Source organism: Staurois parvus, unplaced genomic scaffold (genome assembly GCF_062004578.1).
Source record: "Staurois parvus isolate SC_StPar_1 unplaced genomic scaffold, SC_StPar_1.0 ptg000034l, whole genome shotgun sequence".
NCBI classification, from domain to species: domain Eukaryota; kingdom Metazoa; phylum Chordata; class Amphibia; order Anura; family Ranidae; genus Staurois; species Staurois parvus.
Window position 1 is genome coordinate 1,940,977 of NW_028317830.1, and position 25,921 is coordinate 1,966,897.

Below are 25,921 nucleotides of genomic sequence, written 5' to 3' on the forward strand. Positions count from 1 at the left end.
AAATATCAGTTCAGCCTAAAAGATGGGATATTTATATATCTATAGGCTCCTCAGATTTGGTTTCTTTGATAGAACAATATATATATATATACCTAAAGGGGCTTCATTTATTGTAATCAACTTTACAATGAAATCCTCCTAATTCCATTCAGAGGCAGAAGCAACCCTCTCCATTTACTGTAGTAAGGTCTCACTTTCTGGCAGTTGTTGCAGCGATCTCGGCTCTGTGTGGAGAGAGAAGAAAGTTCCTTCATCTCCCAAATAGAACCAATGGCACATCATTTACACACCTAGGTCCGCCTCTGGGAGCTGAATTTGGGGTTCTGGTCTACAGGTTGGGCTCCCCACATTACACAAAAATACAGATTATTTATGGAAAGTAAATGAATGTTCCTGGAAGGACGCCGGAATAACCGATATCATTTCTTCTGTTTTGTTTTTGCCTTGTTTTCTTCTCATTTGCTTTTTATTATGTTATACTCGCCTCTCATAACATTTCCAACATTCATGTCATAGTGGGAATTGGTCACGCGGTCTGTCACTGTTTTTGGTGTTTTTGGCACAATTGGTCATATTGTTTCAAACCGTTTTGTCGTGTGAGTGCTGATTGTCCAGTTTGCCACTTAGAAAATAATGAAGTGTATGATAATGATTGCTCCATTGTTCTTCCTCATTATCATTTAGCAAAATTTATTGAATCTTTTAGAAATGATTTTATTATTTTGTGTTATAATAGTACTAGAATTGCCTCTTATATGATATTATCACAACAATTGACTTTTCCCTCCTTTTTTTTGTTACCAAACCCTAAATAGTTTGCATATATATATATATACAGTGGGGATGGAAAGTTTGGGCACCCCAGCTAAACTTTTGTATTAATGTGCATAAAGAAGCCAAGGAAAGATGGAAAAATCTCCAAAAGGCATCAAATTACAGATTAGAAATTCTTATAATATGTCAACAAAAGTTAGATTTTATTTCCATCATTTACACTTTCAAAATAACAGAAAACGAAAAAATGGCGTCTGCAAAAGTTTAGGCACCCTGCAGAATTTATAGCATGCACTGCCCCCTTTGCCAAGCTGAGACCTGCCAGTGTCATGGATTGTTCTCAATCATCGTCTGGGAAGACCAGGTGATGTCAATCTCAAAGGTTTTAAATGCCCAGACTCATCTGACCTTGCCCCAACAATCAGCACCATGGGTTCTTCTAAGCAGTTGTCTAGAAAACTGAAACTGAAAATAGTTGACGCTCACAAAGCTGGAGAAGGCTATAAGAAGATAGCAAAGCGTTTTCAGATGTCAATATCCTCTGTTCGGAATGTCATTAAGAAATGGCAGTCATCAGGAACAGTGGAAGTTAAAGCAAGATCTGGAAGACCAAGAAAAATATCAGACAGAACAGCTCGCAAGATTGTGAGAAAAACAATTCAAAACCCACGTTTGACTGCACGATCCCTCCAGAAAGATCTGGCAGACACTGGAGTTGTGGTCACTATTCCACTATAAAGAGATACTTGTACAAATATGGTCTTCATGGAAGAGTCATCAGAAGAAAACCTCTTCTACGTCCTCACCACAAAAATCATCGTTTGAACTTTGCAAATGAACATATAGACAAGCCTGATGCATTTTGGAAACAAGTTCTGTGGACCGATGAGGTTAAAATTGAACTTTTTGGCCGGAATGAGCAAAGGTACGTTTGGAGAAGAAGGGGCACAGAATTTAATGAAAAGAACCTCTGTCCAACTGTTAAGCATGGGGTTGGATCAATCATGCTTTGGGGTTGTGTTGCAGCCAGTGGCACAGGGAACATCTCACGAGTAGAAGGAAAAATGGATTCAATAAAATTTCAGCAAATTTTGGATGGTAACTTGATGCCACCTGTGAAAAAGCTGAAGTTAAAGAGAGGATGGTTTCTACAAATGGATAATGATCCTAAACACACCTCGAAATCCACGGGGGATTACATCAAGAGGCGTAAACTGAAGGTTTTGCCATGGCCTTCACAATCTCCTGACCTCAACATCATTGAAAATCTATGGATAGACCTTAAAAGAGCCGTGCGTGACAGACAGCCCAGAAATCTCAAAGAACTGGAAGACTTTTGTAAGGAAGAATGGGCAAAGATACCTCAAACAAGAATTGAAAGACTCTTGGCTGGCTACAAAAAGCGTTTACAAGCTGTGATACTTGCCAAAGGGGGCAGTACAAGATATTAACTCTGCAGGGGGCCCAAACTTTTGCAGACGCCATTTTTTTGTTTTCTGTTATTTTGAAAGTGTAAATAATGGAAATAAAAATCTAACTTTTGTTGACATATTATAAGAATGTCTAATCTGTAATTTGATGCCTTTTGGAGATTTTTTCATCTTTCCTTGGCTTCTTTATGCACATTAATACAAATTTTTAGCTGGGGTGCCCAAACTTTCCATCCCCACTGTATATATATATGTATATATATATATATATATATGAAAAGAGCAAAAAAAGGGCGCACTCTCCTCGTGCATTACCATGATAAAAAATGATTTTCTGATAATGACAAAAGTGTATACTCACAAACCAAGAGTCATAAATAAAAGCAATGAACCAATGTGACAGTCCCAGCAAGGAATAGCATGACCATGGTGTAGGAATGCTATGTGTAGGAATGAAAAAACCAAACAGTATGACTTGTTGTGTGTTCTTACTGTGAAAATGGAGTCCTGGTCCCCAATGGTCTTAATGAGTTTTTTCACATTTATTTGATTGGTTCTACAGGCCCCCTTTTAGCCCTGCAAACAGGGCCCCTGCTCATTCTGCACATTATTTAATCATTTATTTATTTTTGCAGAGCTCTACCATGTGGGACACAATTATACATAGCATTATAAACCTAAGGTGGAAACATGGCTTCACATCAGTCCGGCATACAGTCCGGTATGCATCGGTATTTCCGTGTTCATATATACATGCCCTTTGCCCCGGTTTTCCACCGGTCAACAATCTGGTTAATTTCTCTACCAGTTTTTTGAGGTTCATTCATTAGTCACATTTTCCATCCTTATGGTAGATATAGATGTATCTTATGTACTCTCCAGCACCTCAGGATATGCACAGCAAAAAGGGAAGCCAAGGGTACCAGGACAGCGACAACCAAAGGAAATGCTTCAGGGGTGCAGCCCTCCTCAGACGGGGAAATCAGCCACTAGATAGAGAGAAAACAGGCGGCGCACACACCTAGTGCATTATCCAAGGTTTATTGTAGGAGTGAAAGAATAAAACCATACTCACAGACGAAGCATGGATCTAAAAAGCATAGAAAAATGACAATGGCCACAACGGCAGGCAAGGTGTTCCCACTGTCAGTGCGGTCAAATGGTTGACGCGTTTCGGGGACGAATCCCTTTCCTCAGAGCTGATGACCAGCCTCTGATGCAGATGTATGATGAATGGAAAGTGTTAGGGATCCGGGTATGACCAGAAATGTGTGGACTGACACAGGGAAGTAGCAGGCTTCAGGAACACAGGCATAGTCAGGCTGGAGAGGTGGAATGGTCAGGCAGGCCATAAGGTACTGTCAGGTGCCGCCTGGCAGTGTCTCTAGCAGCCCACAGCATGGATTTCCCCAGGGCGCGGGGTCTAAGTACCAGCCTGCTATTCACCAGGGCCCCTGATGGTGGGGATGGACTTGGTGCAGACTGGAACCAGGTCGCGACCCCTGAGTGCGTCCGGCTGTGGTAGAGAGTACTGGCAGTGGAGTGCAGGAATGGAATCTGATGGGAAGAGGCAGGCAGACTTACCAAAGGTGATCCGTGCGGAATGGATGGATCGTCGGGTGAAGTAAGCGTAGTCAGACAGGCCGGGTCGGTATCGTGGGGGCAGCGTGGTACAGGAGAAGCAAGTAGAGAATGGTCAGGTTCACAAGCCAGGTTCAGCAGGTAGCGGGCAGTGCGGTACCGAGGATCAGGCAGAAGGATGGTCAGGCAAGCCAGGGGTTCAACAGGAGATGGTCAGAAGAGGTCAGGATCAAAGCAGGGTCAGCAACAAGGCAGGAACACAGGATACCAGGTACAGGGGCTCATGGGAAACATACACCAAGGCCCAGATCACCGGCCTGGTCATTCCTTATATGCACCTCCTGCAATCAGCCTCAGGTGTTTTGGCTGATTGCAGGAATGAGCCTCTGGTTGCTGAGAGCACCCGCTGGCCAGCCCTGGAACTGCAACCCACAAGGCAGGTGAGTCCCACCACTATTTGTTAGTCCATTCCTGACAGTAAGTAAGAGCCTTGCTGTTGATGCATCAATATGCACTTTGTCCCTATTATTCATATACACACAGGTTTCATTTTTTGCCACTCATATTCTGTCACCCCCTTCATTTCAGCCGATACTGCATGACGTTATATGGATATAGAGAGTGTTATCATCAGCCAGTTCAGTCTACATACGTCACTTTACACCCCTTACAGAGATTGCTGGCTTTGCCAGCTTCAAGCCTTCCCCTTTGGTGACTTCTGCCCCACACTGTCGCCATTTCTAGTACACGGCTAGCATCACCACTCAGCACGCATGCGCATTCACCACAGCCATCCATAGAGATGGCTGTGACATGGCTCAAGCTCCTGGCGTCTGTAGACACATGGAGGATGCCATTCCTACCTGCCCTCATATGCATTGTTCATCCAGCCAGGGGTGGACTGACCATTCAAACACTTGGGCACTGCCCGAGGGCCCGGGGTCAGTAGGAGGGCCCATGAGATGCCCCTGGTACCTTTTTTATAGGCTTTTTTGAGTGTGGGCAAGGACACAGGGGCCCCATGATCCCCTATTGCTCGGGGGCCCCATGAGTTGTCAGTCCGCCCCTGCATCCAGCCCTCCATTTTCACAGTAAGAACACAACAAGTCATTCTGTTTGTTTTTTTCGTTTCTATATATTTCTACTAACAATATTAATAACATCATGAATGGGTGTGTATACATATTTATTACATATGATATATTATTTAATGGTGTTTTTTTTTATTATTATGAATGGCAGTTGTCATAGTCATACAAGACTGACACCATGGTCATGCTATTCCACATATAGTACATGTATTATAGATACATATGTATAAATATTTATATATGTTATTTATTATGAACTCTCATCTTGCTGTTGTAGCCCAGAAGAAGGGGGAGTTTCTGAATCTATTAAATGCATTGGAGTTATTATTATTATTTTAGTAATTATTTAATATATTATTCATATTATTATTATTTCATTTATTATTATTTAATACTGATTCTTACATTCTATTTATTTTTTTCTAAAATACTACTTTAGTTTTTTGTTTATGTTTTTTTTTATAAATCATTTTAATATATGAATTTTATTTTTATTATGAAAGTTTATATTATTTTGCTGTTGTCTCCCTGAAGCAGTGTCTGAACCCCGGAAACACAATGGAATTATTATTATTTTAGTGATTATTTAATAAAAATACCGTGTTATACTTACTGACCACTGGTGTGGATTTCTTACTGGTTCTTGCATAGTTTTAATTTTTTTTTTATTATTTTATATAATCCACACCTAGGCAACAAATTTGATATTTTCACTATCATTTGAGACTTTAACAGAAGAATTATAACATTTGCCATTGTTTATAGTAATAATACATCAGGTCATGTTTTCTGCAAAAACTTTAAGTTTTGAATTTCTAGTTGCAAATTTGTTTTAGAAATGGAACATTAGATGTTGTGAATTTTAATAAATCAATTTATTCCCTAAATTGCAACCAAAAGTGAATTGCATATTATTACTGTACATCTTTTTAATTATTTTTTTTTATATAGAATTAACAAAAGGAAGTTACATTGTTGCTATGAGAAATCAGACAATTGTGAAGGAGTTAATTCTCGTGGGACTGTCTGAAGTTCCATCTCTTCAGCTCCCTCTGTTTCTCTTCTTCCTTCTCATCTACCTTCTGACATTAATCTGGAATTTGCTGATCATTGTCCTCATAGTCACCGACTCTCACCTCCATGTTCCTATGTATTTCTTCCTTGGGAACCTGGCTGGTTTGGACCTCTGTTCTTCCTCGGTCACCGTCCCACGAATGTTATTTGACCTTCACACCCAGACAAGACAGATTACCATAACAGATTGTCTAACCCAAGTCTTCTTCTTTATGTTCTGTGCTACTTCTGAGGTTTCTCTGTTGGCTGTCATGTCCTACGATCGATATGCCGCCATTTGTCAGCCATTACATTACATACAGACCATGAGTTGGAAAGTGTGTGTCCAGTTGGTGTCCATCGTGTGGTGTCTCAGTTTAATCCATTCTTCCATTGAAGTATGTTATACTTTTCAATTAAACCTTTGTAAATCAGATATTATAGAAAGCTTCTTCTGTGACCTTCCTCAATTGTTTCAGATCTCCTGCAGTGACATCTTCATCAACATTCTGCTCGTCTTTATCTTTGTTATCTTCCTTGGAGTTGGGTCTCTGATACCGACCTTCCTGTCCTATGTCTATATATTCAACACGGTCCTAAAAATCAAAGTTAAGGGCAGTAGAAGTAAAGTTTTCTCCACATGTACCCCTCATCTCACAGTGGTGTTTATATTTTATGGTTCTGTATTTTTTAATTATTTTCAGCTAAATGGAAGCCATCGGTTTGCCGGTAACAAAGTGGTGTCCGTGTTTTACACGGTGATCCTTCCTCTCCTCAACCCTCTGATTTACAGTCTGAGGAACCAGGATATCAGAAAAGCATTCCGAGATGTTATAGAGAAGTTCATCCCCAATACAGCGTAACATTCACCGAAACTAAGCCTCTAGTTTAGGAAGGAGCTTCTGAGAGTAAACTTTGGGGTCCCCATTTGGTATTGTCCATCATGGCATCATTTATCTCATTGTATGACTACCAAACATCGGTATAACCCGATATCCTGAGTGCTGATAGAGTCAGGGGACAGGTAATGCCAACAAGGTGTCCTCCCCCCGTCCTGACTTCATCAGCATGCTAGATAATAGGTGATACCTTCCATGAGGAGGAGGACTATAAGCTGGGCACACTATAAGAGAATCGGGAAACGATCGTCCAGTTTTCCTCGATGATTCACAGCAAGTCCAAACTGAGGATGGTACTAATTGTATGAAAACTCTCATACAACAAAGGGGCTTTTTTTTTTTGGTTATTGTTTCTGATCATACGCAGTTTTTGCATCTGCTTTTTCTCGTATGAAAATCATAAGAAAACTGTAAACATTAAATGAAAATCGTTTGTTCTGTTCACATACAAGAAAAATTTTGGAGTTTGTCCCTTGGAATTTTTCTTCTGATCGGGCCATGTGGGCAGACTGTGAACTGAACATATGAGTCTAGTATATTGTAAATAACCAAATTATCATTTATTAATCCATTGTGAATAAAATGATAATATTGTTCCTCCAACCGGTGTCTCCAATTCATCTGTGAACTTTGATGGTCCAACTTTTTTTGGTGTTTGATTTTGTCAGGGATCTCCTCGATCCCCGCCGCGATGGTCCCGGCGCAGGCGCAGTGTGCCACCCTGTGCAGGGACTCGAGCATTAGGTCCGAGCCGGCCGCGGCGTTCGAGTTCGCGCATGCGCAGTAGAAGCCGCGGCTGCCCGCTGGGCACCAATGGCAGCGCAGGGCGGGATATTTAAATGGCCCTGAGCTGTCATTCAGTGCCTTCTGGTATTACCTGTATCCTGTATCTGCGAACCTGTGAATTGTAAGTTGCTGACCCGGATTGTGCTTTGACCTTGCTGTATTCTCCTGCCCTGACCCTTGCTTCGCCTGACCTCTCTCTTGAATGCCCCCTATTGGATCTGACCTGCTGTTGCTGACCTGGCGTGTGACCCGACTATTCTCTGCCCGCTGCCTTGTACCGTACCGTCCTCCCTGTTACTGACCCGGCTTGTCTGACCTCGCACCTGCTCAGCCATCCATCCATCCGTCCATCCCTCCCAGTGGGGTCTCCTGACCTCCTCATATCAGGCTCTTCCCCGCAGGAGCCCTCGGCGAATACCACTACCACTAACGGGTTTGCCCAGTAGTCACGACCTGGTCTCCAAGTCCATCCCCACCATCAGGGGCCCTGGTGAACAAGCACCCTGGGACTTAGACTCCGTGCTCTGGAAACGCCTATTTAGTGGAGTGCTAGTGGTACTGCTGGGTGGTCCCTTACAGATTTTGTAACCTTATTCTATGTCTGACGTCATCACGTGTGTGGTACCGCTATCAGCACGTGGTTGGGTTGTCATGGGAACCGTATGCTCTCTGCTTACCAAGTCATAGACAATAATTCATCCCATGTTTGTACCATACATACATCATATTTATGGTGCACAAAGCTTGGGCATCCCAGCATGAATTCTTTACTATCAGGTGTGGAAAAGAGCAGACAGAGGAGGTAATAATAGATCTACAGTGGGGAGGGGGCAGCTCTGTGTGTTTCACCACTTCAGCCCCCGGATAATTCTGCCACTTCATTCCTTCCTACATGTAAGAATCAGCATTGATCAGCTAGAAAATGACTTAGAACACCCAAATATTATACATTTCTAAGCAGAGGTCCTAGAGAATAGAATGGTGGGTGTTGCAACTTTTTCACGGTATCTGTGTAGTGGTTTTTCCAAAGCAATTTTTGGGGAAAAAATGCACTTTATTAAATTTTAATGCACAAAAACACAATATAATACCAAATTGTTTGGTAAAATATAAAAGATGATGTTGTGGAGAGCAGATAGATACCTAACATGTCACACTTTAAAATTGGTCATGTCCATGGAATGGTGGCAAACTACCGTACCTAAAAATCTCCATAGACAACACTTTAAAATCCTTTACAGGTTACTAGTTACACGGGAGGTCTGGTGACAGAATTATTCCTCTCACTGTACTGTTTGTGGTGATATCTCACGTGTGTACGGGGAACACTGTACTGTCTGTGGCGATATCTCACGTGTGTACGGGGAACTCGGTACTGTCTGTGGCGATATCTCACGTGTGTACGGGGAACACTGTACTGTTTGTGGTGATATGTCACGTGTGTACGGGGAACACTGTACTGTTTGTGGTGATATCTCACGTGTGTACGGGGAACACTGTACTGTCTGTGGTGATATCTCACGTGTGTACGGGGAACGCTGTACTGTCTGTGGTGATATCTCACGTGTGTACGGGGAACACTGTACTGTCTGTGGTGATATCTCACGTGTGTACGGGGAACACTGTACTGTCTGTGGTGATATCTCACGTGTGTACGGGGAACACTGTACTGTCTGTGGTGATATCTCACGTGTGTACGGGGAACACTGTACTGTTTGTGGTGATATCTCACGTGTGTACGGGGAACGCTGTACTGTCTGTGGTGATATCTCACGTGTGTACGGGGAACACTGTACTGTCTGTGGTGATATCTCACGTGTGTACGGGGAACGCTGTACTGTCTGTGGTGATATCTCACGTGTGTACGGGGAACACTGTACTGTTTGTGGTGATATCTCACGTGTGTACGGGGAACGCTGTACTGTCTGTGGTGATATCTCACGTGTGTACGGGGAACGCTGTACTGTCTGTGGTGATATCTCACGTGTGTACGGGGAACGCTGTACTGTCTGTGGTGATATCTCACGTGTGTACGGGGAACGCTGTACTGTCTGTGGTGATATCTCACGTGTGTACGGGGAACACTGTACTGTCTGTGGTGATATCTCACGTGTGTACGGGGAACGCTGTACTGTCTGTGGTGATATCTCACGTGTGTACGGGGAACACTGTACTGTTTGTGGTGATATCTCACGTGTGTACGGGGAACACGGTACTGTTTGTGGTGATATCTCACGTGTGTACGGGGAACACGGTACTGTTTGTGGTGATATCTCACGTGTGTACGGGGAACACTGTACTGTCTGTGGTGATATCTCACGTGTGTACGGGGAACACGGTACTGTCTGTGGTGATATCTCACGTGTGTACGGGGAACACTGTACTGTTTGTGGTGATATCTCACGTGTGTACGGGGAACACTGTACTGTCTGTGGTGATATCTCACGTGTGTACGGGGAACACGGTACTGTCTGTGGTGATATCTCACGTGTGTACGGGGAACACTGTACTGTTTGTGGTGATATCTCACGTGTGTACGGGGAACACTGTACTGTTTGTGATGATATCTCACGTGTGTACGGGGAACACGGTACTGTCTGTGGTGATATCTCACGTGTGTACGGGGAACACTGTACTGTTTGTGATGATATCTCACGTGTGTACGGGGAACACTGTACTGTCTGTGGTGATATCTCACGTGTGTATGGGGAACACGGTACTGTCTGTGGTGATATCTCACGTGTGTACGGGGAACACTGTACTGTTTGTGGTGATATCTCACGTGTGTACGGGGAACACTGTACTGTTTGTGGTGATATCTTACGTGTGTACGGGGAACACTGTACTGTTTGTGGTGATATCTCATGTGTGTATTGGGAACACTGTACTGTCTGTGGTGATATCTCACGTGTGTACGGGGAACACTGTACTGTCTGTGGTGATATCTCACGTGTGTATGGGGAACACTGTACTGTCTGTGGTGATATCTCACGTGTGTACGGGGAACACGGTACTGTCTGTGGTGATATCTCACGTGTGTACGGGGAACACTGTACTGTTTGTGGTGATATCTCACGTGTGTATGGGGAACACTGTACTGTCTGTGGTGATATCTCACGTGTGTACGGGGAACACTGTACTGTCTGTGGTGATATCTCATGTGTGTACGGGGAACACGGTACTGTCTGTGGTGATATCTCACGTGTGTACGGGGAACACTGTACTGTATGTGGTGATATCTCACGTGTGTACGGGGAACACGGTACTGTCTGTGGTGATATCTCACGTGTGTACGGGGAACACTGTACTGTCTGTGGTGATATCTCACGTGTGTACGGGGAACACTGTACTGTATGTGGTGATATCTCACGTGTGTACGGGGAACACGGTACTGTCTGTGGTGATATCTCACGTGTGTACGGGGAACACTGTACTGTCTGTGGTGATATCTCACGTGTGTACGGGAACACTGTACTGTCTGTGGTGATATCTCACGTGTGTACGGGGAACACTGTACTGTCTGTGGTGATATCTCACGTGTGTACGGGGAACACTGTACTGTTTGTGGTGACATCTCACGTGTGTACGGGGAACACTGTACTGTTTGTAGAAGGAAAAAGAAGGGAGATTCCTGATCATAAGCCAACATCCCCAAAACAACAAAATAGTTTGATAAGAGAGACCCCCTAAGGCTTGGGACTTTAAAGGTTTAATTAGTGCCACAAAATTATTTTAAAAAGTACAAACCTTTTATTTGTCAAAAAATATTTGTAACACAGAGACATAGAATACAATACATCATTCAGAGTCATAGTGCAGCATCACAATCAGAATATGAAATGACATGATGAGGATTCCCGGTATGACTGACTCGCCATAAAAGAATATTTATTATGATGTCACCATTAGTATACACAACTGCAGAGATATTATTCTCATTGATCCAACGCGTTTCGGAGTGACTTCACTCCTTCCTCAGGGAAAGGAGAAGAACTCTGCATACGGATGACATCATCTACAAAATTAAACATAGATTTGTTTGGAACATTTCTCATATCCACCACAACATTTAACACCTTTTAATCTGTAGATATATTTACAATACATAAAAGTGCAAAAAGAATGGTTGATTAAAAGACACGATCAGGGGTGGACTGACAACTCATGGGGCCCCCGGGCAATAGGGGATCATGCGGCCCCTGTGTCCTTGCCCAAAGTCAAAAAAGCCTATGAAAAAGGTACCAGGGGCATCTCATGGGGCCCCCTACTGACCCCGGGCCCTCGGGCAGTGCCCGAGTTTCCAAATGGTCAGTCCGCCCCTGGACACGATGCTTCAAAATAGCGCCTCGTATGACTAAGGGCCGACCGAACCCAGATAGCGGAAACCCCCCAATAAGGACTGGAATCACAGGGGCGCAGCCCAGGTCCCTGCAATGAATGGCTATGTGAGTAAGAACATACAATGTATCACACATTAGTGCCATATTAGTTTGTGACTAGGGAACCCACCATTAAATGTGTAACCTTCCAGGTCATCACACACCTCCTCCTTATTATACCCCATGGAATGTATCCACTAGATATCATGGGGGACCCCCCAGAGAAAACGGGAGATACGGATCACTAGAGCCACACCACAGGTCACTGCCCTGCCATTGGTCGCCTGCCGAGGTCCTGACTTGCTGAACACTGACGGCTGCATCTCTGCTCATCCTGCACAACCAGGATCCTTCACATCATTGGCAGACTGAGGGCTTACCAAAGGCATTCCTTTACCATGTATTATACTTCTTACGTTTGCGAGTCATTTTTAACCTCTTGTTACCAATAAATCTTTAACCCTCTACACTGAGATTGGTGCCCCCTTGTGTCTAATTTGTCTTCTACAGAGTTCTGCTTCGCTCTATGGGGAGCTGCCTTCACCTTCCATCCACCGCCTGGGACCCTTTGACTATGGACTTCCCCGTCTTCATTTGTCGCTTCCTCACCACCCCATTTTGAACTCATTACTATTGATCACTAGAGCCACACCACAGGTCACTGAAATAAATGACAATATGTATGAGCCATGAGACAGAACACATAATGTGTCCAACAACATATGATAATAATTAGAAAGCATGGACAACCCACCATGGAACATCTCAATATCCAGATCTTATCATACTTCCTCTTCGTATTAGCACAATAGATATAATATACGACTTCAAGGATAAGTAGGCCCAATTCACTCATTCATCCCATTAATATTGCTGTTATAGAAAAAAGAGGGGTATATGAATATAGAAATCCACATGACAATTTCACAACAAGCCCATTATAGCCTGAGAAACAGGGGAGTGCCCAAAGGGAGGAAAGCAAAAAAGCTTCCCAAAAACCATGGATGTAGTGCCCTCTCATATATGCAGGATAGGCCGTATACACCGGCTGACAAAGACAGAATATATCCCATTCAATAGTGCTGTCATTAAAGGAAATTGATGAACAATATATGAGTACAAATGTCCAACTGACAAGCCTTGGACAAAAGCTGCTGACATCTTCCCCAGCTGCCAGTCAGAGTGATATCATCCCGCCCCCTCCTGTCTTCTGCCTATAAAACACCAGAGAACCCTACAGCCAATCAGGTCTGAAGAAGAAGCAAGTGCTTTGAATCGCGTCACCTGACCCTGTTCCTGCCCTGCCATTGGTCGCCTGCCGAGGTCCTGACTTTCTTGCTGTCCATGCTGGCTTCGGCGCCATTTTTTAAAAAAACTCTGACGGCTGCATCTCTGCTCATCCTGCACAACCAGGATCCTTCACATCATTGGCAGACTGAGGGCTTACCAAAGGCATTCCTTTACCATGTATTATACTTCTTACGTTTGCGAGTCGTTTTTAACCTCTTGTTACCAATAAATCTTTAACCCTCTACACTGAGATTGGTGCCCCCTTGTGTCCGATTTGTCTTCTACAGAGTTCTGCTTCGCTCTATGGGGAGCTGCCTTCACCTTCCATCCACCGCCTAGGTCCCTTTGACTATGGACTTCCCTGTCTCCATTTGTCGCTTCCTCACCACCCCATTTTGAACTCATTACTATTGTACGCTTATTCCCCTATTTGTATTTCTCCTGCTGTATCCATCATTTGTCGATAACCTATCTAGACTCTTCATGTGTGGTCCTCTCCCAGCACCATTTGGTTTTTCGTTTGTATGTTGGGGAAATACAACATTTTTGTAGATATTATGTTACAATTATTAGTTATAGATGAGGTCATTTTATGGGTGTATTAATATACATAGTAATATATTATTAGGATTTAAAGCTGTTATGATATATGGGTGGGCTATTTGCCCCCCCCCCCATTTTTTTATCTTGTTTTGTTCTCTTTTTGGGTTTTGTCTTTTTTATGTTATAAAGCACTCCGTGCTGAGTATTGCATGTATTGTTTGTTTTTTTTATGATGAAAAAGGAGAAAAATACATTTAAAAACAAAAATTCATATTTGTAAACAAAATTCTACTGGCCAGTTTTATTTGGGACACAAATAGTAATCCAAACCTGTCAATGATTCTTGTTCAAACATTTTATTAACAATAAACCATAAAGTTACAAACGTTACAAACAGAGAGACTATGTTAGTGTACATTGGACAATGAGGTGGCAGTAGGACGTAGAAAAAATGAATGAGGATCACATTACAGATGTCTATATAATTCTAGCTGAAACAGGTATATAAAAGTCGACTACAGATAACATCATTGTCCCAGCCAATCAGAGTATTGTGTCCCAGGTGTAAAAAAGAAATAGGGTGAAGTTTGGAGGGGGGTCAGACGGGGGTGGAAGATAGGGGAGGGAAAGGGGAACAGCAACGGTGACTCCATGAGCACTTAGCAAGTCTGCAGCAGACCTCAGGTGCTGCCTACGAAGGGCTACTGACAGCGTCCTTGGCTTGCAGTATAAAAATCAAGGAAGAAGGAGTGATTCATCGAAGTTAGGCGGGAGGAAGTGCTCTACCCAGGGGCTCCATATGCGTAAAAATTAGGAATCTTGTCTAGAATTGTGGCTTCCACCTTTGCATGTATCATGGCTTGCGTTATTCTGGTTTTGACGGCCGCAACACTTAGGGTGGGGGATTTCCAGGATTTCGCTATAACTTGTTTAGCTGCCGTCGTAACTTGCATGAGGAGCTTGAATTGTGAATTTGAAACTCCAGGAGGGCACCGATTGAGTAGGGCTGTTGTTGGGTCAGGACGTAGAGTGATAGTGCTAAGTGTAGATATCAAGGTGAAAATTTCATCCCAAAAGACTTGGGCCACTGGGCAGTTCCACCACATATGGTAGTGTGTTCCTAGGTCTGCGCAGCCTCTGAAACAGTTGGGCGAGTAATTAGGGGTAAATTGTGCGATTCTCGCTGGGACCAAGTACCAGCGGGTTAAAACTTTATAATTTGTTTCCAATGCTACAATGTTCTGTGATGAAGATTTTGTGTTGGCCCAAATGTGATCCCAATCAGATAGGTCAAGTTTCTTGCCCAGATCCACTTCCCACTTATGGGTATACAGAGGGGGGGACGTGGTGATCGAGGTTGTGAAGAGTGAATATAAGCAAGAGATAAGCCCACGTCTGTGAGGGTCTTTGTAGCACGCTCGTTCGAAGAGAGACATGGCATCTGGCCGATTAGTTGTGGTAGCGTAGGGGGCGTAAAAGTGTTGTAGCTGCAAGTATCTGAATATCTCGGAAGCTGGGAGGCTATGCGTTTCCCGCAGCGAGGCAAAGGATTTAAACTTATTCCTCTGTAGGAAATGATGCGTGCGGAGCAAATTAGCAGAGGACCAGGCTTTGAATAAAAGGGGTGTCTGCCAGGCCGGGGGAAAAGCTGGGTTTCGCAGGAACAAAAGCAGGGGATTATGTAGTGATTGAAGGGGATATCGGGTTTTCAGCCTGTCCCACGTGGATAAAAAATGAGAAGTGATGGGGTTGGTTATAGAGCGGCAGTCTATTGGCCTCAACCAGAGTAAGTTAGCTGTCGATAAGGGGTCACATTTTATCGACTCTAGTGCCACCCATTGTGGGATTTCAAAGGTTGCATGATATTTAGGTAATTGGGCTAAATGTGCTGCTTGATAGTATTTGCTGATGTCGGGTAAGCCTAGACCACCATTGAGCTTAGAACGGTATAAGGTGGAGCGTGGTATACGAGGACAAGTTTTGCCCCATACATAGGAAAAAATACGACACTGCAGTGTGCGGATGTAGTGAGGGGGGACTGGGACTGGGAGGACTCTAAATAGATATAGGATTGTTGGGAGGATTGACATCTTGATAACTGCTATTCTGCCTAGCCATGCGAGGGGTAGGGAAGACCATTTGGTCAAAAGGGCCGAAAGGTGGTTTAGCATCGGAAGATAGTTAGCTGCGTAAAGGTCTGATAACTGAGGGGTCAGTTTGATTCCCAAAAAAGGGATATGACACTGTGACCAAGGAAATGGTAAAATCTGCTTTAGATGTGTCAAATCTACCGGGGGGAGAGAGATGTTGAGTGCTATTGATTTATGGGGGTTTATTATTAGTCCAGACAGCGAACCAAACGCTTCGAGAAGCCGGAGTAGGGATGGGGAGGAGGTCGATGGAGATGTAAGAAAGAGCAAGACGTCATCCCCGAAGAGACATAGTTTATGGTGCATGCCTCCTATCTCCAGTCCTCTGATATCCGGATTAGCTCTAATTAAGAGGGCAAGAGGCTCTATAGCCAGAGCAAAGAGCAAAGGGGACAGAGGGCAGCCCTGTCTCGTGCCCCTGGAGATTGGGAACTGAGCTGACCTATGCCCCAGATATCTAATTCTGGCCGAAGGCTCTCGATACAGCGAGAAGACCCAGGTTAAAAAATGTGGGCCAAAACCCCAACGGTGCAATATATATCTGAGGTAAGGCCATGAAACTATATCGAATGCTTTTCGGATATCCAGGGACAGGAAGCAGGCTGGGATATTATGAGACCTGGCTAAATTAGCCAAAAGAGATGCACGCCTAATATTATCCCCCGCTTGCCTAGTTGGGATAAAGCCCACTTGGTCGTTATGTATTAGAGAGCCAATACACAGGTTAAGACGGGAAGAGAGGATTTTGGCTAACAGTTTGATGTCAATGTTGAGAAGAGAAATTGGCCTATAATTGGACCACTGCGTGTCATCAGAATTCGGCTTTGGGATCATTGATATATTCGCTTGTACTGTTTCATGGTTGAAGGTTTGGCCAGACAGTAAGGCATTAAAAGCATTAGTGAGGATAGGTGTAAGGAGATGAGCAAATTTTTTATAATAGGTGGCTGAGAAGCCATCTGGTCCTGGGCGTTTACGTAGTTTCAGATTTTTAATAGCGTCTAAGGTTTCGGCTGGGGAGATGGGTCGCTCAAGTGCCACTAACTGACATTCCGAAAGTTTCGGGAAGGAAATGGAAGTTAAAAGGGCCTCTGCTTGTGCGGGGTCAAAAGGTGTGGAAGAGGAGTAAAGCTGTGACAGGTGTTTATGGAAAGTCTGTAGAATGAGTTCTGGGTTGCTAGTGAGGTTGCCAGAAGAGGTGCGCATCCGGATAGGTTTAGTAAGCTGGTCAAGCCTGCGGAGTGAGAGGGCCAGGAATGTATTAGGTTTATTTGCCCTAGTGTAATATTTGTGCCTAGATCTGCGGGGTGAAAGTTCCGCTTGATCTGTGAGGATGAGATCTAGAGCCAATCTAGATCGCTCCAGGGCCTCACGGTTGGCAGGCGTGGGAGCCGCCTGGAAAGCTTGATGGGAGCAATCGTAGGCCTGTTCCAGGGAGAGACGTTGTTGTCTTTTGGATTTATTTAAGAAGGATGCATTGCTAATGCAAAACCCTCGCAATACCGGTTTATGTGCTTCCCATAACAGGAGAGGAGAAATATCAGGCGATTGGTTGAGAGAAAAATAGTCTTTAGGGGCTGCTTCAATTTCTAGACAGTGAGCTGGGTTTGCAAGCAAGTTATCATTAATAATCCAAGAGGGTTCAGCAGGAGATGGGGCTAGCGAGGTCATGGCCGTGAGTACGGCGCAATGGTCAGACCAGGGGATTGGAATTATTTCAGAAGTCAGGAGTCGGGAGGTAGAGGCGGTGGTAATGAAAATATGATCTATCCTGGAGAATGACTGATGGGGATGAGGATAAAAGGTGTATTGGCGTTTAGCAGGGTTGAGTTCTCGCCATGTATCTATCAAAGAATAACGGTGTAGTATGGCTTGGAAGGTCTGTTTAGAGGCAGGGACAGAAGATGGTTGAGGGGATTTGTCGAGAAAGGGATATATTACACTGTTAGAATCTCCGCTAACAATTAAAGTTCCGCGTTTATGGTGGTCTATAACCGAGAGTATGTGGGAAAGGAATGGTAAAGGGTCTTGGTTTGGGGCATAGTATGCAACAATGGTGACATCTACGTCTAGGAGCTGCCCAACTAACAGGAGGTAACGACCCTCCGGATCTTTGATTTCGGTACATAGAGTGAAAGGTGTTGTGCGATGAAAGGCAATCAGTACCCCCCTACGTTTGGTGGTGGCAGAGGCTGTATAGACCTGGGGAAATCAGGGGCCAAAAAACTTAGGGGTAGAATTGGGAGTGAAGTGTGTTTCCTTTAGACAGACCACGTGTGCTTTGAGTGTAGCAAAGGTTTGGAAGGCCTTATTACGCTTCTGTGGAATATTGAGGCCCTGTACATTCAGGGTAAGGATATTTAACGAGCCCATGGGGAAAGTGCATAGTGGTTAGAGTAGCATGTCACTACCTCCGGGGGTGGAGCGCGATGGTTACTGTGAGGGATGAGAATGCTGCAAAGCATGTTGTGCAGAGTCATGGAGTCACGTTGGAGGAGGGGAGGAGGGGTATGGTATAAGAGAGGCAACAGGAAAGAAAGGGTGTAAGAGGTCATGTAAGGTCTAGAGGGTGGGTTCCCAAGGACACCCTGAGTCAGGGCAGGCTAGGGAACAATAGTAGCCCAAGTGCTATTAAATAACCAATAACACAGGGGCTAGGTTGGAGTGTGCAGGTACACGGACCGTAAGGATGACAGCAACAAAATTGAAAAATGATGGCGAGGTCCCGGTAGAACAGGTGTATGAAAAAAAAAACCACATTAAAGAAAATCATGGTATCCTAGGTTCAGACGGCAGTAGCTGTACTATTGAGATATCATGGGGGAAGGGCTGTGGCATCACTTGCCGTCGAAGCCTAGGCTCCCAAATATAAACTAAACTAGAATGAGAATGAAGCCCGGGGGGGGGGGGGGATGTGGAACAATCCCCAGCTTGTGGAGCAACCAAAATTTACCAGGCAGAGGGAGAAAGAATATCAACAGTGGTAACCACATTGATAGTCAGGAGGGAACACCGTTTGGTGTATGTGGCCAAAAAAAAAAAAATGAGGGAGAAAGAAGAATAATCATGGGATAAAGTTCAGTCCATGGTATCTTGTGAGGATAGACCCGGAGACGAAAATCGTCCTCGTTTGTGGAGGTTGAGTGGACTTTCAGTTGCACGTGCGGGGTGGGACTTCCGCGGCGAGCAGGATGCAGACCTCCGCTTGGCGCTCTCTGAAGGCATCGCTGGAGAATGTAGTTGCAGGATCCGCAAGGTGTCTAGGAGATCTTCTGGAGTCTTGCAGGTGTAATCTCGGGATTGGTATCGGAATCGCACTGCGAAGGGGAAGCTCCACCTATATTGAATAGCGTGTTGTTGGAGCACTTGTAGGTGAGGTTTCATAGCCCTGCGCTTGGAGATAGTTGTGGGGCATAGATCTTGGAATAATTGGTAGGTATGTCCCTTGAACTATAGAGATTCTACGTTACGGGCAGCTTGTAGGAGCTGCTCTTTGGTGCGGAAGAAGTGGAGCTTGGCTATAATGTCACGTGGAGGACCATCTGTGCGTCGTGTCGCTAGTGCCCTGTGGACTCTATCCAATTCTAATCTCTCGATTGGGATAGCTGGAGCAAGCTCTTGGAACAGAGCTGTAACCGTTGATTGGACATCGACGATTGTTTCCGGAAGGCCACGGATACGCATGTTTGAGCGCCGTGCCCGGTTTTCAAAGTCCTCCAGTCTTATCAATAATGTAGCGTTTTCGTCACGCAGGAGATCCAGGTCATCCGCATGTGTCTGAAGCGAGGCGCCAAGACCATCTACCCTCTGTTCTAGGTCAGCGGTGCGCTGTCCTAGTTCACGGATTTCCCTAGATAGCGTGGCAGTGATGTGGTCTGAGGTTTGCTTCAAAGCTTTGTGCAGCATTTTTTCGAAGCGTGACAACAGGTCAGGGGGTGTAACGTCAGGCGTCAGGGCTTGTGCAGGGACATCAGTTTCAGTGTCAGACTCACCCTCAGACGTGCAGGGATGGCTGGGCTGCGGATCCTGCAGGGCTGCATATGCCCCTGCTGCTTGCTTGCTTCCACGTGTTGGGGCGGTGGCCATCTTTGTGGAGGCCTTTGCCAGGGCCTCCTTTATTGCTTTGGTGGAAGGGGGGACCTGGTGCCGAGGTGCCCCCTTAACCATTGTGTAGTTTGTGGGGGGGGCTGTTATAGAGATTTCAGCCCCCCTATTCTCCCTCTCCTCTGCCTGGGCGCACTGTAGGCAGCGGTGGGCGGGCCTATGTGTGGCTCACCACGGGACACGAGTCCCCTGTCAGGAATCCCCAATCTGCTGCAGGTGATCCGCCGCGAACCAGGGCGGATCAGACCCTGGGTGGATTGCCGCGGGGATCGGGCCCCCCCCAGGATATATTGCGGGCCAGGACCCGCTGCTTGAAGGGCGCTGTCACCCGACGGGGAGACGGAGCCTTATCGGGACATGTCCGTCCCGTCGGCCGCGCATGCGCACTCCCTGTCAATGATTCTAACCTTTCCTACTTTATAACAATAAATAACGGATTGCTGCAAGAGACTATGTCACGGTCTGGGTCAGGTTCAGAGACCAGTTGCTATAGGAGTTGTAAGGCTTAGAGGAAACCAGCAGGATAGGTACACCAGCGGGTCCCCCTGGGAATGACGCAGGCTCACCTGAGGTGCGGGGTCTAAGCTGAGCTGCTAATGGTGGAGATGGATCTGGCTGCGTGTGAATACCAGGTCACAGTCTCAGGATCACCCCACTAGGGAAAGGGCAAGCTGGAAACCAAGTTTAGGGATAAGACGAAAGCGAAGTCAGTCACAAGCCAAAAGTCGGTCACAAACAATATAGACGGCAGCAGTAAGGATGAGCGGGATATTGGCTGGAAGGCACAATAATCTGGCAAGGAGGAAGTGCATGGACATGGCTTTTATAGGAAGTTCATGGGAGGAGCAAGGAGTTCAAGGTTCAAGAGAAAACAAGGCACAAGGCAGGATTATCCAATAGATCAGGCAGCATGTAGTCCAGCATCCCAGGTAGCTCAGTGAGAAGAAACATTGCCTCTCACCGCAGAAGGCCAGGTTTGATCCCAGGCTCTGACAGACTATACATCATCAACAAGCTTGTCAGTTTGGAGTGACAAAAGATTAACAATAAAATATCAGATTTTACAATTATTCTGTCCATGTCTTTATTACTGAAAAGTGTTATCTTTGTTGCAGAACTGCAGCCTAACAATATAAATGAGACTAAAATGATTTATTGTAGAATATCCAAATAAAGAACAATGACCATTAGGCCGACTTACCAAAGGAGTTGAGAATCTTCACACCACAGATTGTGGAAATGTTCACCGCACGTGAAATAAGTTTTCAAATTGTGTTCATGTGGGTCTGCCTGTCCTGGTCAGCAAATAAAGTACTGATCCAGGCAGCAGGCAGGAAGATTGCCCATAAACAGGCCAGGGTAAGTACAGGCAGCAAATGCAAACAGCCAAGGTATTGTTCCAGACAGCAGGCAAAAACGTCAGGTTTAGGACCTCCGTCAAATAAGACTTGGATACAGAGGGAGAGGTTTCTTCCCTCTCAAAGATCTTCAAAACCCAGGGAAAACCAAAAACTACATTCAGAAACACTACCCTGTAGCCCTTCACATATGTGAGACCTCTGTGTTGTCTTGAATCCCACTACTACAGTTTCTGGACAAAAGATCAGTCCAGGAATCAACAAAAATCATGGTCAATTAACAGGCCAAAGTCAGTTCAGGTGGAAGGCAGAGGCATGGTCAGTATGATGGCAAATGATCAGTCTAGGCAGCAGACACAGGCAAGTGGTCAGCACTATGGTAGCAACGGAAGCTCTCCATAGCCTCCTATGCTTAGGCCCGGTAGGGAAAGACATTGGGGTGTTTTTTTTCCTGCTACTCTGGGAAGGTTTATATATGTGAATTGTCTTTTGTGTAGTCTGCTCACTGCATCAGAGCAAATGTTTTCTGTTGGAGAGCCTTCCTGGTACACAAGGTCAGTGACAATATCCTCTTGATATCTGAGAAAGGATCCGGGTCTTTCAGTGGACTCACGATAGATGACATGAGAATTATAAACTGCCAAATGAAAGAGGAAAATGGAAACTTTTTGTACCAGTGGTGGGTTCCTCTTGTTGCTAGATAGAACTGTATCGTTTTATCACTATAATTGAACCCCCCCATAAACTGATTGCAGTCAATGTACACAATCAGACTTCTGGACAGGACTGTGCCTTCCTTGTATTTCCACTGAGGTGTCATTGTGGATGGAGGAAAGCACATATACATCTTGTATGTCTCTCCATTTCAGGGCCAAAGCTTCTTTGTTCCGCAAACTTATTGACTCCCCTTTGTAGATTTGTGGGCACCAGCCTTTGTAGGAAGTCCTTCTGAATTGCTCTCCCTGTACCACATGCAAGAGTTTGCTTCAGATAAAGATGGCTGAAAAGGGACAGGCTGGGGGAATAGTTATCCAAGATCCCACACATTTTTTCCACTGCTCCTCATGTATGTTGGGCAGTCAGGGGGCTGAAGTTGGCTGTCCTTTCCTCCATACAAGCGGAAGGCACATGTATACCCTTTGGCCCTTTTTACAGAGTTTCTACACCCTTCACCCCATATCTGGCCCTTTTACTGGGGGTGTACTGTTTGATGCCCAGCCTGCTGGTAAAGTGGTAAAGGATTCATCACCACAGATGTGTTTGTTAGGAATATACAACTGATTTCCAGGAGAAAATATTAATAGGTGGCTGAATTTTGTTTGTCACATCCCGGGTGATGTTAGGGAGGGCACAGTGTATTGTTGCTAAAATGAAGGAACCGCACGATCATTTCATATTGTGTTCTTAGTATAACAATGAATATATGGGCAGATGCTGAATGGGGTGGGTGGACCAGTAAGAATTACTTCATTTTGTCTTTGAGTCCCATATTTAGTGTAAGGCCCAAAAAGATTTAAAATTCTTCCACTGTGTCAGGTCTCCATTCATGGACGGGTGTAATATTCATTTGCATTATAGGTGATATATTTTTTTCTGGTGTAAGAATTTCACTGGTCAACAACTAAATGGAAATATAAATTAAAAAATTGAATTGGTGTAAAATTTTCGGTGTTGGCCTAAATGCCCAGCTGTGTGGTAAATGGATGGATACTTGCTGCTGCTGAGTTAGAGGGAAGCCATAACAGATTTGCAAGTGCCTATGGAACATTTGTATGGGCCCTAACCCTTCGTGATCATTAGTGCTGGGCCTTTCATCCAGAGGTGCTGTGCTGCTGGTGCTCACCACTTCACCAGGATGATGTACAGCGCTGCTGGTGGTTGCCTGCTCCTCTCCAGAACACCTCATACTTGGCATTCTTTCCTCCTCTGATTGGGTTACTGACCCACTGCTCTCCACTGGTTCATACCCAGACTCTGAATCAGGCAGTGAGAGCTCCCTGCTGCTCTCATACATCATGCTAAGGATTTGCAATGTCTCCTTGCTGATGTATTTATGTGGACATGGCATATGCTGGCACTTGTCTAGTGGTATACTGGTGTGGTTGAATCAGGGCACTGACAGATGGCTGTACTAATGTGGCTGAATCAAGGCACTGGTGACTGATGTACAGGTGAGGCTGAATAAGAGCACTTATGATGGGTGCAGTGGTGTGGTTGAATCAGGGCACTGATGATGGGTGCACTGGGATGGCTGAATCAGGGCACTGATGATGGGTGCACTGGTGTGGTTGAATCAGGGCACTGATGATGGGTGCACTGGGATGGCTGAATCAGGGCACTGATGATGGGTGCACTGGTGTGGTTGAATCAGGGCACTGATGATGGGTGCACTGGGATGGCTGAATCAGGGCACTGATGATGGGTGCACTGGGATGGCTGAATCAGGGCACTGATGATGGGTGCACTGGTGTGGCTGAATCAGGGCACTGATGATGGGTGCACTGGGATGGCTGAATCATGGCACTGATGATGGGTGCACTGGGATGGCTGAATCAGGGCACTGATGATGGGTGCACTGGTGTGGCTGAATCAGGGCACTGATGATGGGTGCACTGGGATGGCTGAATCAGGGCACTGATGATGGGTGCACTGGGATGGCTGAATCAGGGCACTGATGATGGGTGCACTGGGATGGCTGAATCAGGGCACTGATGATGGGTGCACTGGGATGGCTGAATCAGGGCACTGATGATGGGTGCACTGGTGCGGCTGAATCAGGGCACTGATGACGGGTGCTGCACTGGTTTGACTGATCAGGGCACTGACAGATGCTGTACTGGTGTGTGAGAAGTCACTGTAAAAGCACTGTGAAAGAAAAAAACTCACTACTCCTGCATAGATTGCTCTTCTTCCCCACACGTGGTCGCTGTGATTAGATACAGTGATCACATGGTAAAGGGCCACTGTGATTGACCCTTTATCCCAATCTATTATGACCTGTGCCAAAGGGACACAGAGATCACAGATCAAACTGATGTAAGCATCACAAGGTGGAAGGACATCCTGGTACATTCTCCTAGAATTGAAGAGCACCTTCCCGGCTGTATATATACATTGTCTGGGCAGGAATAGGTTAATGGGTTCAGTGTTCTGATTCGCTCTACCATAAGTGGCATCCTATTTAGTGTCCATGCAGGATCCCACATCTGTAAACTTTTGTTTTACTTCAGTCGTGATAAGCTTACTTCCTCTTTAAGTCCCTGTTCCAGGAGCTTCATAAATCCAGCCAATATATTGGGGCCGCCTAATTGGGTCACCAGAGTACTCAAGCTTTGGATGCACTGGCTGCACACTAGAGGGTTCAGGGCTTTCCACTGTGCTATGCTGGATATTCAGAATGTCCTCCATGGTCGTATACAGGAAAGAAGTGGACTTGGGAGAAGCCTCACCGGGGCAACCCTCAGCCCTGTTGTCAGAAGATTGTGCAGAGAATAAATGTGGCTCATCCAGTCCAAGATCAGACTCCTGAGCGCCATCCTGAGCTCTAACTGAGAAGTAGCTGTGTGCTGGGGTGCTAAGCGGGGCTGCAGCTGCCATATTGTCTCCTGTGAAAGCATGTGTCATCATTACAGAGGTGGTGTGTACTGGCTGCTTACGTTTGCCCTTGGCCATCTGGCTGATGCCCGAGGTGTAGGGGAGCCTTTTATGAACTGTACGTTAGCTCCCGGGTCCTCTGTATCTGCTGTATTCAGTGGGATTCGTCCGTCATGCTGCTGAGTTGAGGAATCAAGTGCCTCCATTCCCGGATCCGCACATGTTCCCCCACAGTTATTGGTTTATTACATTACCATCTTACTTTGCTCATTTATTTGACCATTCTAAAACCATCGATGTTAGGACTGTAGTCTGTAAATGAATAGTGACCGGCCTTACAGACTTCATTCAGAGATAAGTGAATATTGATTCATACTCCGTATGGTGGAAGGTGGTATGGATTGGAATACAGTCCATGGGAGATTCCTGAGTCTGCTCCTGGGTGCCGCCATCTTGGATGTGATGTCAGCAGCCCCAGCAGACTCAGAGCTGTCACTCATGTGACACTTTATAGTATTTCCCTTCACTCCTCCTCCAAGTTACATAAAAATTATGTAGAGAAATTAGGGAATGGGTGGAGGAGCTGGGCCAGCACAGACAGTAATTGCATGCTACAAGAGAGGGGGAGGGCTATAACATGTGAGGGGAGGAGTTGTTCTAGGGAATGGACTAGGAGATTTTTCTAACAACTTCAAAGACACGTTGAGTAAAACATTATTTATGGCAAGACAATATACTGCAAGTAAGCATTTAAAATACTTGATATTTCTGTTCTTTTCCCTGAAATGTGATGGCGATGACAGGGTCTCTTCACCAAATCAACACAACGCATTTCACACTTTTCATTCTTCCAGAACTGACTTCCTTTGCGTCTCTCTGCAGTCACATG

At 45.2% G+C, this 25,921-nt stretch overlaps 1 protein-coding gene across 1 annotated transcript; it reads left to right on the forward strand.

Annotated features, from left to right (window-relative positions):
• Nucleotides 1-5,790: 5,790 nt before the first annotated feature.
• Nucleotides 5,791-7,323, forward strand: LOC149470688 (olfactory receptor 8G17-like). Its single transcript, XM_089661804.1, has one exon. It carries the CDS (start codon nt 5,857-5,859, stop codon nt 6,790-6,792), a length of 936 nt encoding a protein of 311 aa, XP_089517930.1. The 5' UTR covers nt 5,791-5,856; the 3' UTR covers nt 6,793-7,323.
• Nucleotides 7,324-25,921: the final 18,598 nt, after the last annotated feature.